The 14,453-nt window shown below is 41.3% G+C and overlaps 1 protein-coding gene across 1 annotated transcript in view; it reads left to right on the top strand.

Moving 5' to 3' along the window:
• RERE (arginine-glutamic acid dipeptide repeats) overlaps positions 1-14,453 on the top strand; it is a 397,399-nt gene that overhangs the window by 284,784 nt on the left and 98,162 nt on the right. The window contains exon 10 of the mRNA XM_008151740.3: positions 687-786. Coding sequence (XP_008149962.1) covers positions 687-786 — 100 coding nt within the window. The remainder of the gene's footprint in view (positions 1-686; positions 787-14,453) is intronic.

Below are 14,453 nucleotides of genomic sequence, written 5' to 3'. Positions count from 1 at the left end.
TGCCAGGCCTAAACCCGCGTTTTTGTGGCTTACCTATATAAGAACTTGCTGACAAAGAAATGCCTAAGCTACAGAAGAGAAGTTTAAATCTGTCCCTGACACTCGCAGTGCAGGCAGAGAGCCTGCCTTTGTCTGCAGTGATTTCGTGGATTCACTGCAGCATCGCCTGTGCAACAAAAATGCTAAAACCAGGCCAGGCAACTGCATTTCAGCTCCGGCCGCTCGGTGGTCAGCGGTGCTGTGCTGGAGGCTACAGTGGAGATGAGGATGCTGTGGCCGAGGGAATGACTTCTTTTATCTCTTTTTTACTTTTAATTCACCTAAAAGTACTTGATGTATAGCATGGAAGGAATTAAGTGAAGTTTCAGAGGATTTAATTTTATGTTTTCTGGGGACTTTTCTTTCAAAAGAGTGTAATCTAGCTAACTGTTGTGGCATATAGTTTTAGATTATTCATGCTCTGAAAATGAAAATCTAAGTGTTGATGAAGCATGGGGAGAAGAACACAGCTGGGCCTCAGTAAAAGGAACATTGTTCTTCCTAAGTGAATGAAGGTGAATTGTATGGGACTAGGAACTCTGGCTTACCATGCGTGTAATAATGGAATTTGGTCAGGGCTGGAAATGTGCTCTGATCATTGAGGGTTAACATTTCTGTACTGATGTTTTCCCTTCCTGTCTTCCAAGGAGCATGGCGGCGTTTGCAGGCATGTGTGATGGAGGCTCCACAGAGGATGGCTGTGTTGCTGCATCTCGGGATGACACCACTCTCAATGCACTGAACACAGTGAGTCTTTTGAAGTTGCCCTGGGTGGGAAGAAGGTTCTTCTTTCCTTGTGCTGGCTGTAGGGCATATGTGTGAGCGTGGAACTTGGAGGAGCCTGGGATCTTAGGAGTGAGTACTGGGATTGAAAGATGAGCTGTGGTCTTGGCCATCCAACTCCACTGACCTCGGGCCAGTGATAGGGCATCTCTGGGTTCATGTGCCTGAGCTCCAGGACTGTGGTGAGCTCAGAGGAGAGCCTAGGGCTAGCGGTCAGTCTTGACTGAGAGCTCACAAAGCTGAATGCTGTGCATAGATGATCTTGCTTCCTCCTCACAAGACCCCCTCTCAAGTATTGGTGTTGCCATTGTAGACACGAAGAAATCGTTTAGAGCCATTAAGCTGTGATCCATGGTTATGCACTCCAGATTTGAACCCAGGGGCCATGCTGTTCTGTGGTGAGACCCTGTATTCAGAGTGCATGGAAGCACTGGAGAAGCTAGACTTCTTAGAACACATTTGTTTTTTGTAGGTTTGACTTTGGAACCATGTAAATATTCCACATGATTCTAAAACAAAATTAAGTTTTAAAAATAGCCACCTGTGAAGAAACCTAAAGTAAAATGTAACACATGAGCCTACAGGTACTGAGGTGGTTGCAGGACATCTCACTGTGACGACTCGCCTGACTCAGCTTCGTCATGTGCACGGCCGCTCAGGCAGGACTCCTGCCGCCAACAGCGTGGCTCTTGAGACCAGTTTCCTGTTTTGAAATCTCCTTTAGGACTTTAGGTGACACCCTACAGAGCTGTTTGGGAAGCTTCGTGTATTTTAAAGTTTCTTGAAATAATTCTTCTCTGTGTGCTCACTAATGTGAAATCATTAAATCTGACAAGTAGTAATGAATTTTTATGGATTTTTGGTACATTAAAAAATAGTCTAGATGGTCATGTATATATTTACATAGGATATTAGCATGAGGCTGGGAGCAACTCTTCTGATGATTAACTAACTGTAATTTAAGCACCTTTCTTTGTTTTTCTTGAGAGGTCCCTATAGTTAGAAGGGACTTAGGAGATCATCTGTTCCAATTTCTAGATAGATAAACATCCAAGGCTCAGAAATGCCAGATGACTTGTTGAACCCAAAAGGCTTAGAATGGAGGGTAAAAAATAACCCCGTTTTCCAATTTAGGGATCTTTCTACTATACATCTTGGTTTTGTTGTTGTTGTTAATTCTCGCCTGAGGATATTTTTCCATTGATTTCTTTAGAGAGAATAGAAGGAAGGGGGAGAGACACAGAGAGAGAGCAACATCGATGTGAGAGAGAGGCATCAATTGATTGCCTCTCGGATGAGCCCTAACCAGGGCTGGGGTACATGCCCTTGACTGGAATCAAACCCGGGACCCTTCATTCCAAGGGCCAGTGCTCTATCCACAGAGCCAAACTGGCGAGGGCATGTATAGCTTGCTTTTAAGGAAGCATGTCGGTATCTGAATATATGGTACATGATGCCTGGTTTTTATTCCTGGTCTGATTGTGTTTCTGGGATATTACAGAACATGATGGTAGTTTCTGTATGTTGGGGATGGAATTGTCTTGCTTGGGATATGCTGTGTCCTAAATAACTAAACAATTAAAAAGTACTTTTATTGATTGCAGAGAGGAAGGGAGAGGGAGGGAGGGAGGGAGGGAGGGAAGGAGGGAGGGAGGGAGGGAGGGAGGGAGGGAGGGAGGGAGGGAGGGGAGAGAGAGAGAGAGAGAGAGAGAGAGAGAGAGAGAGAGAGAGAGAGAGAAAATCATGGATCAGCTGCCTCCTGCACGCCTCACACTGGGGATGGAGCCCACAACCCGGGCATGTGCCTGACCGGGAATTGAACCTGTGACCTCCTGGTTCATAGGTGAACGCTCAACCACTGAGCCACGCCGGCCAGGCTGAACGATTTTTTGCATTCCCAAATACTTACTTGCTCACCTATTTGATACTTAGGGTTTTGTTTTTATAAAGAATCATTATTCTGAACATATAATGATAGAACCAGAGGAACCTTGGAGATTATTCTACAAATGAGGAAACTGAGACTCAGAGATTGGTGATACTGTGACACTGCGAACAATGGCTATAAATGTCTGTGAATTCAAAATGCCCTAAAAATTGTATGTATGTTCAAAGTAACTCTTGGATATGAGCTTGTTGCCTGTTCAGTTTTTTTGTATAAAAGCATTATGAAAAAATTCTCCTTGCATTATTATGCTGATCAGTTGAATTTTGAATAATGAAGATGTTACCATTTTTAATTAAATATATTTTTGGCACTTACATGAATGTATCAGATTTATTCCCTTTCTACTCCAAACCCTCTACAGTTTATGGAAAAACATTCTTCTGCACAGAAATAATTAGCTATTTTTGCCCCTGGTCCTTTGTATCAAGTTTCTTCTGAAGTTCTCTTAATAATTGCCAGAGGGTTTTTGGTCTTATGAGTTTTTATTTCTGTGAAACTGCCTTCCCATCCTTTGAAATTCTTCTTGTCAAGAACCCTCCCGCCCTCCCATGGCTCAGGTATCTTGAGTTATGCAATACAAATGCATTCAGCCACCAAAAAACAGCATTTTGTGCACATTCTGTGACAAGTACGAGGCTTGTACTTCATTGGTGTACTAGAGAGTTTTAGTTGTAGGTACTTTCTTTATTGAAAAATAGTGAATGGAAAAATCTTGTGAGAAGTTAATGTTTATTTTGACTTCCTTAGAGTAATGGAAGTTTTGAATTATGTCAAGTAATAAATTAAAAAGATACATTGTCATGGGAGAAGTATTATTTTCTCAGAGTATAGTGTAGAATCAAAACACGGTTAGGCATTTATCAATTTAGGATAAACCTGTGTCTATTTCCTATTCCCCATGACAGTATAGAAATTTAAAATATGTGAAAATTGCAGGATGGCCACATTAGAGTGTGTGCAGCACCCAGTAGGACTGTTTGGATGTAAGTGCATTTAAATACTCTATTTTTAAACTGCAGTCACTGATTAAAAATTCTTGAACTGTCAGTTCTTTATGACAAATATAATTATATGGACCTATTTTTAAATATAAGCTCCTGGATTATTTGTTTTGACTCCCAGGTGTTTGGGATTTTTGTTGTTGTTTTATTCACATAGGAGATTTTTAGTGTGTACTTTTAAAAACAACTTTCTGGGGTATAATTTATGTATACCAGCTGCTCCATAAAGCATACCATTGGATGAGTTTTTTCAGAAGTTTACACCAAAGAAACTTGGACAGTGATCAAGATACAAAACGTTTCCAGCACCCCTGCTAAGGACTGGTTGGTTCCTTAGGACTTTCTGCGCACACCTCGTGTCACCTGCAGAGGAGACAGCTCAGCTCTTTCTGTTCTGTGCTCCATTGCACTTGCCTGGACTTCCAGTACAATACTGAGTAGGAATGGTAGGAGTAGACACATCTTTGCCTTCTTTTTAGTCTTAGGGAGAGAACAATGTCATTCACTGTTGAGTGCAGTGTAGCGTTTTTTCTTTTTTGTTGTTGTCTTTAAATCAAATTGAGACTGTTCACTTTTACATCTATGTTTATTGTGGTTTTTACCATCAATGGGTGTTGAATTTTGTCAGGTGCTATTTTTTCTTGTTATACTTTATTTTGTTAATTTGGTGAACTATATCTATTCATTTCAAATGTTAAACAAACTATGCATTCCTAGGATAAATCCTGCTTAGTTGTTATGTACTATTGGATTCAATTTGCTAATATTTTGTTAAAAACTTACATTTGTGTTTATTGAGCTGTAATCTTTCTTTGTAGTATCTGTCTAGTTTTGACATCAGAGTAATTAACTTCAAAAAATTAGTTGGGAAGTATTTCCACCTCTTTTTTCTTAAAAAGTTTGTAAGGGATTGATGTTTTTCCTTTGTTAAATGTTTGATTGTTTCACAGTGAAACCATCTGGGAATATTTTTTTATGGGAAGTTTAGAATTACAAATAGACGTAAGCCTATTTAGATTGTACATTTATTCATGTGCCAGTTGGGTAATATGTTGATCTGTGTCTTTTAAATGTTTTGTCCATTTTATCTGAATTATCAAATTGCTAAAAATTTGAATTTATTCCTATATTTTATTTTTAATGTCTGTAGGATCTATGCTTTTGACCTTTTTTCATTCCTGACATTGCTAATTTGTTTCCTCTTTATCTAAATAGAGGTTTATCAACATTATTGATCTTGTCAGATAGCTACCATTTGGTTTCATTGATTTTTCTCTGTCTTCTATCCCATTGATCTCTAGTCTTATTAGTATTTCTGTTCTAGGGTGGGGGGGAGGGTATTTTGATCAATTTCATCCTAGCTTTCTAAAGTAGGATGTTAGATAACTGATTTATCACAAATTTTGATTTGTTGTTCTTCATTTTCATTCTGTTAAAATATGAAAATTTTTTATGTGATTTCTTCTTTTACCTATTGATTGTTTAGAATTAAGTTGCTTAATTACCAGAAACTAGACGTTCCTCTCCCATTTTTCTTTCTCCTCCCTTTTCTCTCTCTCTCTCTCTCTCTCTCTCTCTCTCTCTCTCTCTCTCTCAGTGTTATTGATTTCTGATTTAGTTCAGTTGTGGTCAGAAAGTACCCAGTAAGATTTCAATCTTTTGAAATCTCTTGATGTGTGTTTCTTGGCTCAGCATGTCATTTATCTTTGTGAATGTCCCATGTGCACTGGTAATGGATGTATATTCTGCAGGTATTAGGTATACTGTTCTAGAATTGTGTTTGTTTAAAACGGTTGATATTATTATTTAAATATTTTGTGCCCTACTAATTCTTTTATCTTGGTGTAATGTCAGTTACTGAGAGAGAGGCATTAAAGTCTTCAACTACCATTGTGGATTTGGTTATTTTTCCTTTTTGGTTCTGTTAGAACCCTTATATTGGACCCTTGTATCATTAGGCACATTTGAACATTTATAATGTATCTTTCTCTGTGTATTCTCCCTTTTACCTTTTTAGTGTGATTCTCTTTGTGGCTAGTAATACTCTCTGTCTTGAATCCAGTTTTGTCTGACATTAATACAACTACTCTAGCTTTCTCATGCTTGTCTGCATGGTGTATCTTCTTTCAGCTTCTTATTATGAATATTGCTTTTTCTTTTAATTTAAAGCAGTGGTCGCCAACCTTTTGGACCTCGCAGACCACTGGTTGGCGACCGCTGATTTAAAGTACATCTCTTGTGTACTTTAGTTCTTTACTTGTTTCTTATTTTTTATCCAGTCTGGCAAGCTCTCTTTTGTCTGCACTGTTTAGTCCATTTTAATTTAATGCAGATGATTCGCAGGTTGTATAAAACTTGAGCCACATGTATACATTCTTAATAGCAGAGCCCTCATTGGAGAACACAGAAATAGTTAATATGTAAATACTAGAGGCCCGGTGCATGATATTCGTGCACAGGTGCGAGCCCTAGGCCTGGCCAGCGATCAAGTCCTAGCTGACCTCTGGGCCCTGGGCAGCACCTGGGCCGCCGGGCCCCCACGCGCACCCCCTCCACCTGAGTCACAGCACCCGAGTTTACACGCAGAGATGCGAGTTTACACGCAGAGATGCGATAAACGCAGCCGAAGCCGCGGGTCGGGGCGCAGCATGGGCCTCGGGCCGCCCAGCATGGGCCTCGGGCCGCCCAGTGGCCCGCACGAAAGCCGGGCGGGCAGCATGCTCTTTCCTGGCCGGCCTAGCAGACCGGCTCCTGTGTGAACCCACGGGGAGCCCCACCAGCCCCTGCGGTCCTGGCAGCTGTGCCCGGCTCACCTGGAAGAGGTCGCATGGGTGCAGGGCGGGCACCTTAGCGTGGAGGCTTCCCTGGCGCACGCACGGGCCCTGGCATCCCAGGGGAGGGTAGCAGGGGGAGTGAAAGTGAGCTTGGCAGACACCGCGCATTCTCACCCAACCTCCGTCCCCCGTCACCCCTGCCCCCAGGTAGCCAGCGAGAAGTCGCAGCCCCCCACCCAGGCACCGCGGGAGGTTGGTCGGCACCACTCACCCTCAGTTCCCCGTCCCCGCCAGGCTCCCTCAGCGCCTGGGAGCCAGGTGGCAGCCCCGCGCCCCACGGCCACTGGTCACCATCTGTGGGGTGATTGGGTCCTGGCTCACACCCACCTTGGTCTGGTGCCCCCTGCTTACCTGCTCCACCATCCTGCCAGGACGCTGAGGTCCCGCTCTCATCAGGGCCCATCGGGGCTGGCAGCACCTCCACTGCTGCCCGCTGCCAGTGCCGCATCGCCAACGCCCGCAACGTTCCGCACCGCACCCTCGTAGTGAGCGCATATCATAATGAGCGGTTGAACTCCCGGCCGAACAATTTGCATATTAGGCTTTTATGATATAGGATCTTATTTTTTACCTTTGGTCTATGGTGAACTTGCACAATAGTTGGGTACACAGTTGTGCTTTATTTGTTCATTCATGTTAAAATGTATTTCTTTTTACTTACATAAAAACAGTTTTGAACAGATGTAGAGGAAGAAGATGTAATAAATGTGTTGGCCTCTCTTACTGAAGGAGGAGGGTATTCCTAGTGACAGTGGGCATACTCCTTAACATATGTTGGCAAAGATAAGTTTTATTATATTTTACTTTTTTAAAAAAGACTTTTTTAAAACTACATTTTTATTGATTTCTAGAGAGAGAGAGAAAGGGAGAGGGGGAAGGAAACACTGATCAGCTGCCTCCACAACCACCGCCATGGGAGATCCAGCCTGAAACCTGGGCATGTGCCCTGACTGGGAATTGAACCAGTGACCCTTCATTGCATGGGACATCACTCAACCGACTATTTTAAATTGTGATCATCTATAAATGCAAAATGGCTTTATTTATAACTTTATGTTATGTTAAAAATATTATGTTAAAATATGACAGAGCAGCGGTGCTCCCTCTGGAAGATCTTAGAAGTGTTTCTGTGTATACTGTTCCAGATTTGTTTTCTCATATGCGGTTTTACTAGGCCCCCCTGTGCACTTGTAGCTTACAAATACTTTGTAAACATAATGCTATATAACAGATAGATGGCTGATATCATTCTAATGGGATTAATTCAGCTATCTTTAAGTGCTTGCATTTATTTGGCCTTTTACAAAATAGACCTTTCCTAGTATATTTATGTGTACAAACTGTAGCAGAGCCCTATCGTTTCAGACTAAGGTTTTTCTAGAAAATATCATGCTGACTTATTTTTACTGAATTGATAATTGGATTTCATTCTTTCTCATTTCCTAATACAATGACTTCTTTTTCTCAGAAACTTATTTGCATTTTTATGTTTACCTTCTTTGACTAACACTATATATATATATGCTCACTTTGTGTGCGTGTGTGTGTGTATGTAAAATTTGTAATCATACAGCAAGGATTTCAACTCTTTCTGGACAGTTTTATTCCCTGAAATATGGATTGCTGTTAGACATTTGGGTTAAGCTTTTTACATATTCAAAAGAGTATATATTTGTTTGCTTATTTATGCATGTCCACAGTTCCTTCAGCAAAGGGTTCAGGACTTCCAATAGCTTAGCAGTAAGTTTTCACCTGTGATCTATAAATATCACTGTTCGTTAACTATTGAATATTAATCATCCTTGTTTTCTGAGCCATAGTTCGATGGTAGAGAGGCACTAAATAATTGTTGAATGATTGAATAAATAAATAAATCAAGTTCAAATCCAAATGTAAAGTTGTCATAGCAGACTATGCCGATAGGCCTATTTGAAGGGTCATTTTTCATCTTTCTCTCCTTTATTCCAAAATGTTAAGTCTATAAAATTTCTATTTGTTCATCATAAATGGACTTCACTGAAGCGTCTGGCCCTGGGTCAGCTTTGCAGTGCTTAGGACTTTAGTGGATGCCAAGTATTTCCAGCTCCCATTAAGGCATTGCCAGGAGCCCTTTTATTGCAGTTTGTCTAAAAATATGATCAGGAGTCCTTTGACATTCTTTCCACACCACACCCTTTACTTACAGTCTTCTCTTTTTACTATTTTTCCATTCGGATCAGTCATGATTAAACGGTTATAGGATGGTGGTTTTTCTCTCAGGATTTTGATGTTGAAAACACTAATGGGAAAAGTCAATATGTTATATGATTTCTTTTCATGGAAATCCAGTAATTTTAAAGAACGGTGCCTTATATAAATCAATCCTGACAAACACCTTGTTTTATTTATGTAATAATAGGATATTGGAGTCTACTGTGCATTATGTGTTAAACATCAAATAAGTGAAGATGAAGAAAGAGACCATGCAGCTGAGGTTTCTTGATATAATCAATACCTTTTCAACTGATTATCAGCATAATAATATGCAAATTTGAGTTTTAATTTATTATACTTGGACCAATCAGAAAAATTTTTAACTTTTGTTTTGAAAAGTATTTGTTTAGAAATTTACCAGTGTAGCTCTTTTTGGCCTGAGCATTTCATAAATTCACTTCCGTTCAAAAGCTGAAGGCAACAACACTTTTAACATAAAACACATGATTTAATCTTTTTGTTTCATTTAGATGAAGCTGACTTTTAAACTTAATGCTTTAGTATTTTTGTTTCTTTTTAGATAATCTGTAGCTTGACTTAAAGTTGAACTTTGTGCCCCACTTGATTCTTTCCTCTAAACATGACAGTTTCTCAGGAGCAGGTGGGGAGACAGAAGGCCACTCAGAGCAATGACCTCTGGTGACAGCACCTTCCTTACTTACCGCAGCAGTGATCTCACTTGTGGTCATTTTAACTGAAATGTCTTTGCTCCCAAGGCAGCTGTTCCCAGTTGTGGCCCCCACTTTGCTTTTCCATGTGAACCACTCTCACGTTTCTTGAGCCATTTCTTTCTTTTATCTCCTTTTTATATAATAGTTTTATTGATATACTAGAGGCCTGGTGCACGAATTCGTGCACGGGTGGGGTCCCTCAGCGTTCCAGGTGATCAGTGTGATTGGAGCTATCTCGCCCAGCCCTGATCGGGCCCAGCCGGCCAAGGAGGAGGGACCACAGGAAGTTGGCTGGCTGCGGGAGGGACTGTGGGAGGTTGAGTGTCTTCCCCCTGGTGGTCAGTGTGTGTCATAGCTACCGGCCTGTCGTCCAGCCTTAAGGGTCGCTAGGCTTTTATATATATAGATTATTCACATACTATATATTTCACCCCTTTAAAGTGTACAAATTGAAGGCTTTTGGTGTGTTCACAGACTTGTGTAAACAGCATCACCATCAATTTTGGACCATTTTCATCACCCCAAAAAGAAATCTTTACTCATCAGTCACTCCTCACTTCATCTGAATGGAATTGTACAACATGTGATATTTTGTGACTGGCTCCTTTAACTGAGGGTAATGTTTTTGAGTTTCATTCATGGTGAAATACTAGCCATTTTTATACATAGCCATTTTATGTCTCCTCTGGTGAGCTTTGTCTGTATGTCTTTTAACTTTTTCTTTTTAAGATTTTTAATTGATTTTTAGAGAGAGAAACATCATTGTGAGAGTGAAACATCAATAGGCTGCCTCCTGCATGCCCCCTGCCAGGGATTAAGCCTGAAACCTGGGCATGTGCCCTGACCTGGCAACCTTTCAGTGCACAGGATGACAGTCAGCTGAGCCACACTGGCCAGGGCTGTGTCTTTTAAAACATGGCACCTCCACTGAAGTAACACTCCCCGGACCTGATCAGCATCAGGTGGCAGGGAGTAGCCTTAGTTTTCCTACAAGGCTATCATTTTATTGTAGTTTAAGCTTTCATGAAGCGTAATACATTCTTCTTTTTTCTTGTGTTTTTGCCTTGTTTTGTTTATTTTTCCTTTTTATATTTGCCTTTGCTAAACTATTTTTCTCTCACCTTCAGCTTTTTGACTGAATTTTGAACTAGGCACAGGACCTTATCACTGTTCTTTCCATTTTTATACCGTAGATATCAGCTATTGGTCAGCTGCCTGGTGTCATTAACAATAAAATTAATAACAATAAAATTAAAAGTTGTTTGTTATCCAGTGCTTATATGTTAGGCAAAAGTTTAAGTGCTTTTTCTGAATGAATTCATGTAATCTTCATAACAGTTTTATGAGGTAAATAAGGTTGTTGCCTACAGATTAATAAGCATGCCCTGTCAGACATTTATATACATTATCATTTAATCCTATAGTTACTGCACTCCGGGGCATCTCCTTTCTTAAGGGTTATGTGTGTTTTGGACATATCCAGTCTGTAGGCCATTGCTTTGTTTTCTGTAGTTGTTGACATATCTTGTTAGGATTATGACGGACTCAGTCTCTGTGGCCTGAAATAATTCTGTTGGTATCCCCTCTCCCTGGTTTATTTCTTCCCAATACTTTCAGCGTGGCTTTCACTGCACTTTCTAGAATTACAGGGTCCTCCTCAGAGGAACCTTCTGCAAAGGCGTTGTCGTCTTTTGTCTCTTCCACATAGATTGTCAGTCTCCTGTGGCCACTTCCCTCTCTTCCCTCCTGCTCAGGTTGTGTGCGTCCTTGTTTGGCTTCTCTAGGCCAGGTTGATGTCCTTGTATTTCCTGTTTTTCCTTTTTTGTTGTTCCTTACATTGACTGTTGTCATAGTTCTCGTTCCTCTATGTGATAAATCGCTGAAAAACTGTCTTCCGGATCCTAACCCTGTATTTGTTGCCTTTAGCTCTAGCCTCTTGCTCATCTTTAACAACTTTTGGTGTTTCTTCTGTCCTCCATCTGGATTTTTCCTTCTTTCTTTGGTACAGCCAAGGTTAGTCTTATTATACTGATTGCTGCTTTTCAAAACCTGCTCTGTGAGGTCGTCTTGGTTTTTCAAGACAGCAAAGGTCACCCGTCAGCCAGCGTTCACTGCGCTCAGTGTTTTTATGATAGGGTTACCGTTATTTTATGTGCAGTGTTCCCCTCTCTGAGCTGTGGGTTCCCTCCTGCCCACACGCTCTTATCCCGAAAGGAGCAGTGACAGTGTGCCTGCCGTGTCACCGCAGCTGGAGACGCCCGAGCCCCTCGCGGCCACAGGTCGCCATCCTGTGCTGCTCCAGGACTGAGTCTTCCTAGAACATGGTTTATGTGAGAACCCTCTAGCTGCCTCCTTGGGGAAGTGTGGCCTCGAGCCAGATACTGAACCTTTCCGGTTTTTTGTCTGGTTTTTGGTATTCTTGCCATAAAAGAATGGTGCGAGGAATGATGAAATCACACCCAAACCTAATACATACAGTTCCTAGCACATCTGATGCTCGGCCAACTTTGGTCCCCCCTCCTATCTCCTCTGTGACTCTGCCAGGGGCCATTCTGATATTTATAAAATCATTCACAGGCCATACAAAATTATCAACTTAAAAATTAGCCTGCTGTATTTGGTCAAACAATTAACTCTCCTCATGCCTCGGCGGGGCCAGACCAAATGATTTCGTGGGTCTTATACGGAGGGCCGGGCATTCCCCACCCCTGCGCCAGGGGCTGGCATGCTTCCTGAACACTGCAGGTACTCAGTATTGGAGGGAGGGTCGGTTCAGCAACTGTGTATTTCCTTCTGCAAATTAGCTGGATCTTTCCCTCATCCCTTACTCTCAGCAAGTAAATGTCTTGTCTTTGCCATTATCTCTAAAATGTGCTCCCATAAGAATATTTAGCCAGATTTAGCCTCTCTAGTGCTTCTGGCGTTATTTGGGATGACAGTGGCCAACAAAAATAAACACTGTGCTTATTAGTTTTATAGTTCCTTAGTGTAGATCTATATTATATTTTGAGCTTGGTACTAGGTCACTGGTGATGGAGGTATGAATGAAAATACTATATTGACACCCGTGAATCATGCGTTATGAGAAAAAATTTTTTAGTTTTGTCTGGAGTAGATTTTGGCAAGATCTTTGTCAGTTTATGTCAGTGGTTGAAATAATTAAAACTACAGAGAGAATTTCCAAGATCTTCTAAATCCAATTTTTTTCCCTTCTAAGTTATTTTGGCAGTTTCTTGCATATAAACAGTATATTTTGCAGAGTAAAAAACTTGAAACCTGTTCTTAATGGATTGCAATTATTTAATATTTAGTGTGATTGCAATCTAATTCAGATAGGCTTTTTCTACAGTTATTATAATAGCTGTAATTGTGAAAGGATGCTTTGGTCTACTCGAAACTGCCAGATGCAATGCCATTTGATCTAAAAAGGTCACAGTAAAAGAGACATTTAAATTAAGTTATAAATTACAATTGAAGAACAATATTTTGATGTGTGAGACCAGAGATGTCAGAGCAGGGAGATGTAATTCATGGGTTCATTATAGAACAGAGGTGCCTGACAGCTGAGCCATGCCAAAAGGAAAATTTATTTGCAACATCACACAGACAGAAAATGGCAGCTAAAATGAGAAGCCAGAGTGGGAACCTGAAACCTTGTGGTAATACGCAGTTTATGCTAATAAGACTGCCCGAGCCCCAGAGATGTTTAATGATTGCCGTAATATAAATGAGGTGTTGGGGCATGTGCACACTTTCAATCTTATTTAAATTAAGGCCTCGTCCTTGCTCTATAAAATAACACACTTTATAACCAGGCATTAAGGTTGATTCTCTCACCTCTCTGTCCAATATACAGATTTGCTGAAATCTCAGAATTGTTTAGGCAGGAGAGTTAAAGCTTGAAACAAGATTTCCATCATGATAGCTTTGAGGAAGGATATAATTTAATGTTTATAGCAATCCATGAGAAGTTCAATCATGAGTTAATTAAACTGTAGGCAGTCATTAAGTATTATTTATTCTTTCGAGAAGCTTGCCAGTAAAGCACTTACATATATTAAATTATAGAAAGTAATAAGCAGGGAATGATTTGTCAGGCAGAGTGAGAGGAGCAGATTTAACTTGGGCAATTATGCAGAAATGTGTTTTTCTTCTGGTGGCATGATCCTTTCTTCCTGCCCATCTCACGAAGTCAGAGGCTGTAAGAAGACAATGGAGGATGTGCAGTCACTAGCAGTGTTGGCTTGATTGAACCCCTGGCTGTTTGAGTATTCTTAGGTAAGGCTGTGTACCCAAAATATTACTCCCCACGGGGCTGCCACTGCACACTTACAGCCCTCTGATATTCAGAGTCTCTTGTCACCTTGTGTCTCATTAAATGATTGCCATTGTCCTCTGATACAGCTGAGGGATGGTGGTATTAGGCCCATTGGACAGGCATTGGCTGGGACAAGTCTATGTGTAACTGACTGAATGGGTCCAGTTAAATACATGGCAGTGTCTTTGGCTCTCTGAGACTCAGTGTAGCGGTTGCATTTGTTACAGTGGAATCAAACCAGGAGTTTGTTTCAGAAGCTGCTCTGTTTTAGCACCAAAATCCCCAAGCAAGTCTGCTCTGTGAGTGCATTCCTGCCCTCTTTGCTGGCACAGTATCCGGCAGAAGGAGGTGCTCAGTAACTCTTCGTGGAATGAATGGAAGGCCATTCTGAGCCTGACGCATCCCACTGGATCTCGGCACCAGAGGGTGTGGCGTGGCGGAACAGGCCTGGGTCCCTGATGGGGGGAGAGTTCCTGTTTGCTCTTTCAAGGTGAATGAAAGACCACCACCTGAGGATTCTGGAGCAGGCCCCGCAGAACGAGGACAGTGCCACGAAAGAGTGACTTGAACGGCTCATGGATTGGTGAAGCATTTCCATTTTGTGTC

This window comes from Eptesicus fuscus, chromosome 9 (assembly GCF_027574615.1).
Source record: "Eptesicus fuscus isolate TK198812 chromosome 9, DD_ASM_mEF_20220401, whole genome shotgun sequence".
Classification (NCBI taxonomy): Eukaryota; Metazoa; Chordata; class Mammalia; order Chiroptera; family Vespertilionidae; genus Eptesicus; species Eptesicus fuscus.
Note: the sequence above shows the minus strand (reverse complement) of the source record. Positions and strands in the feature narration are given on the sequence as shown.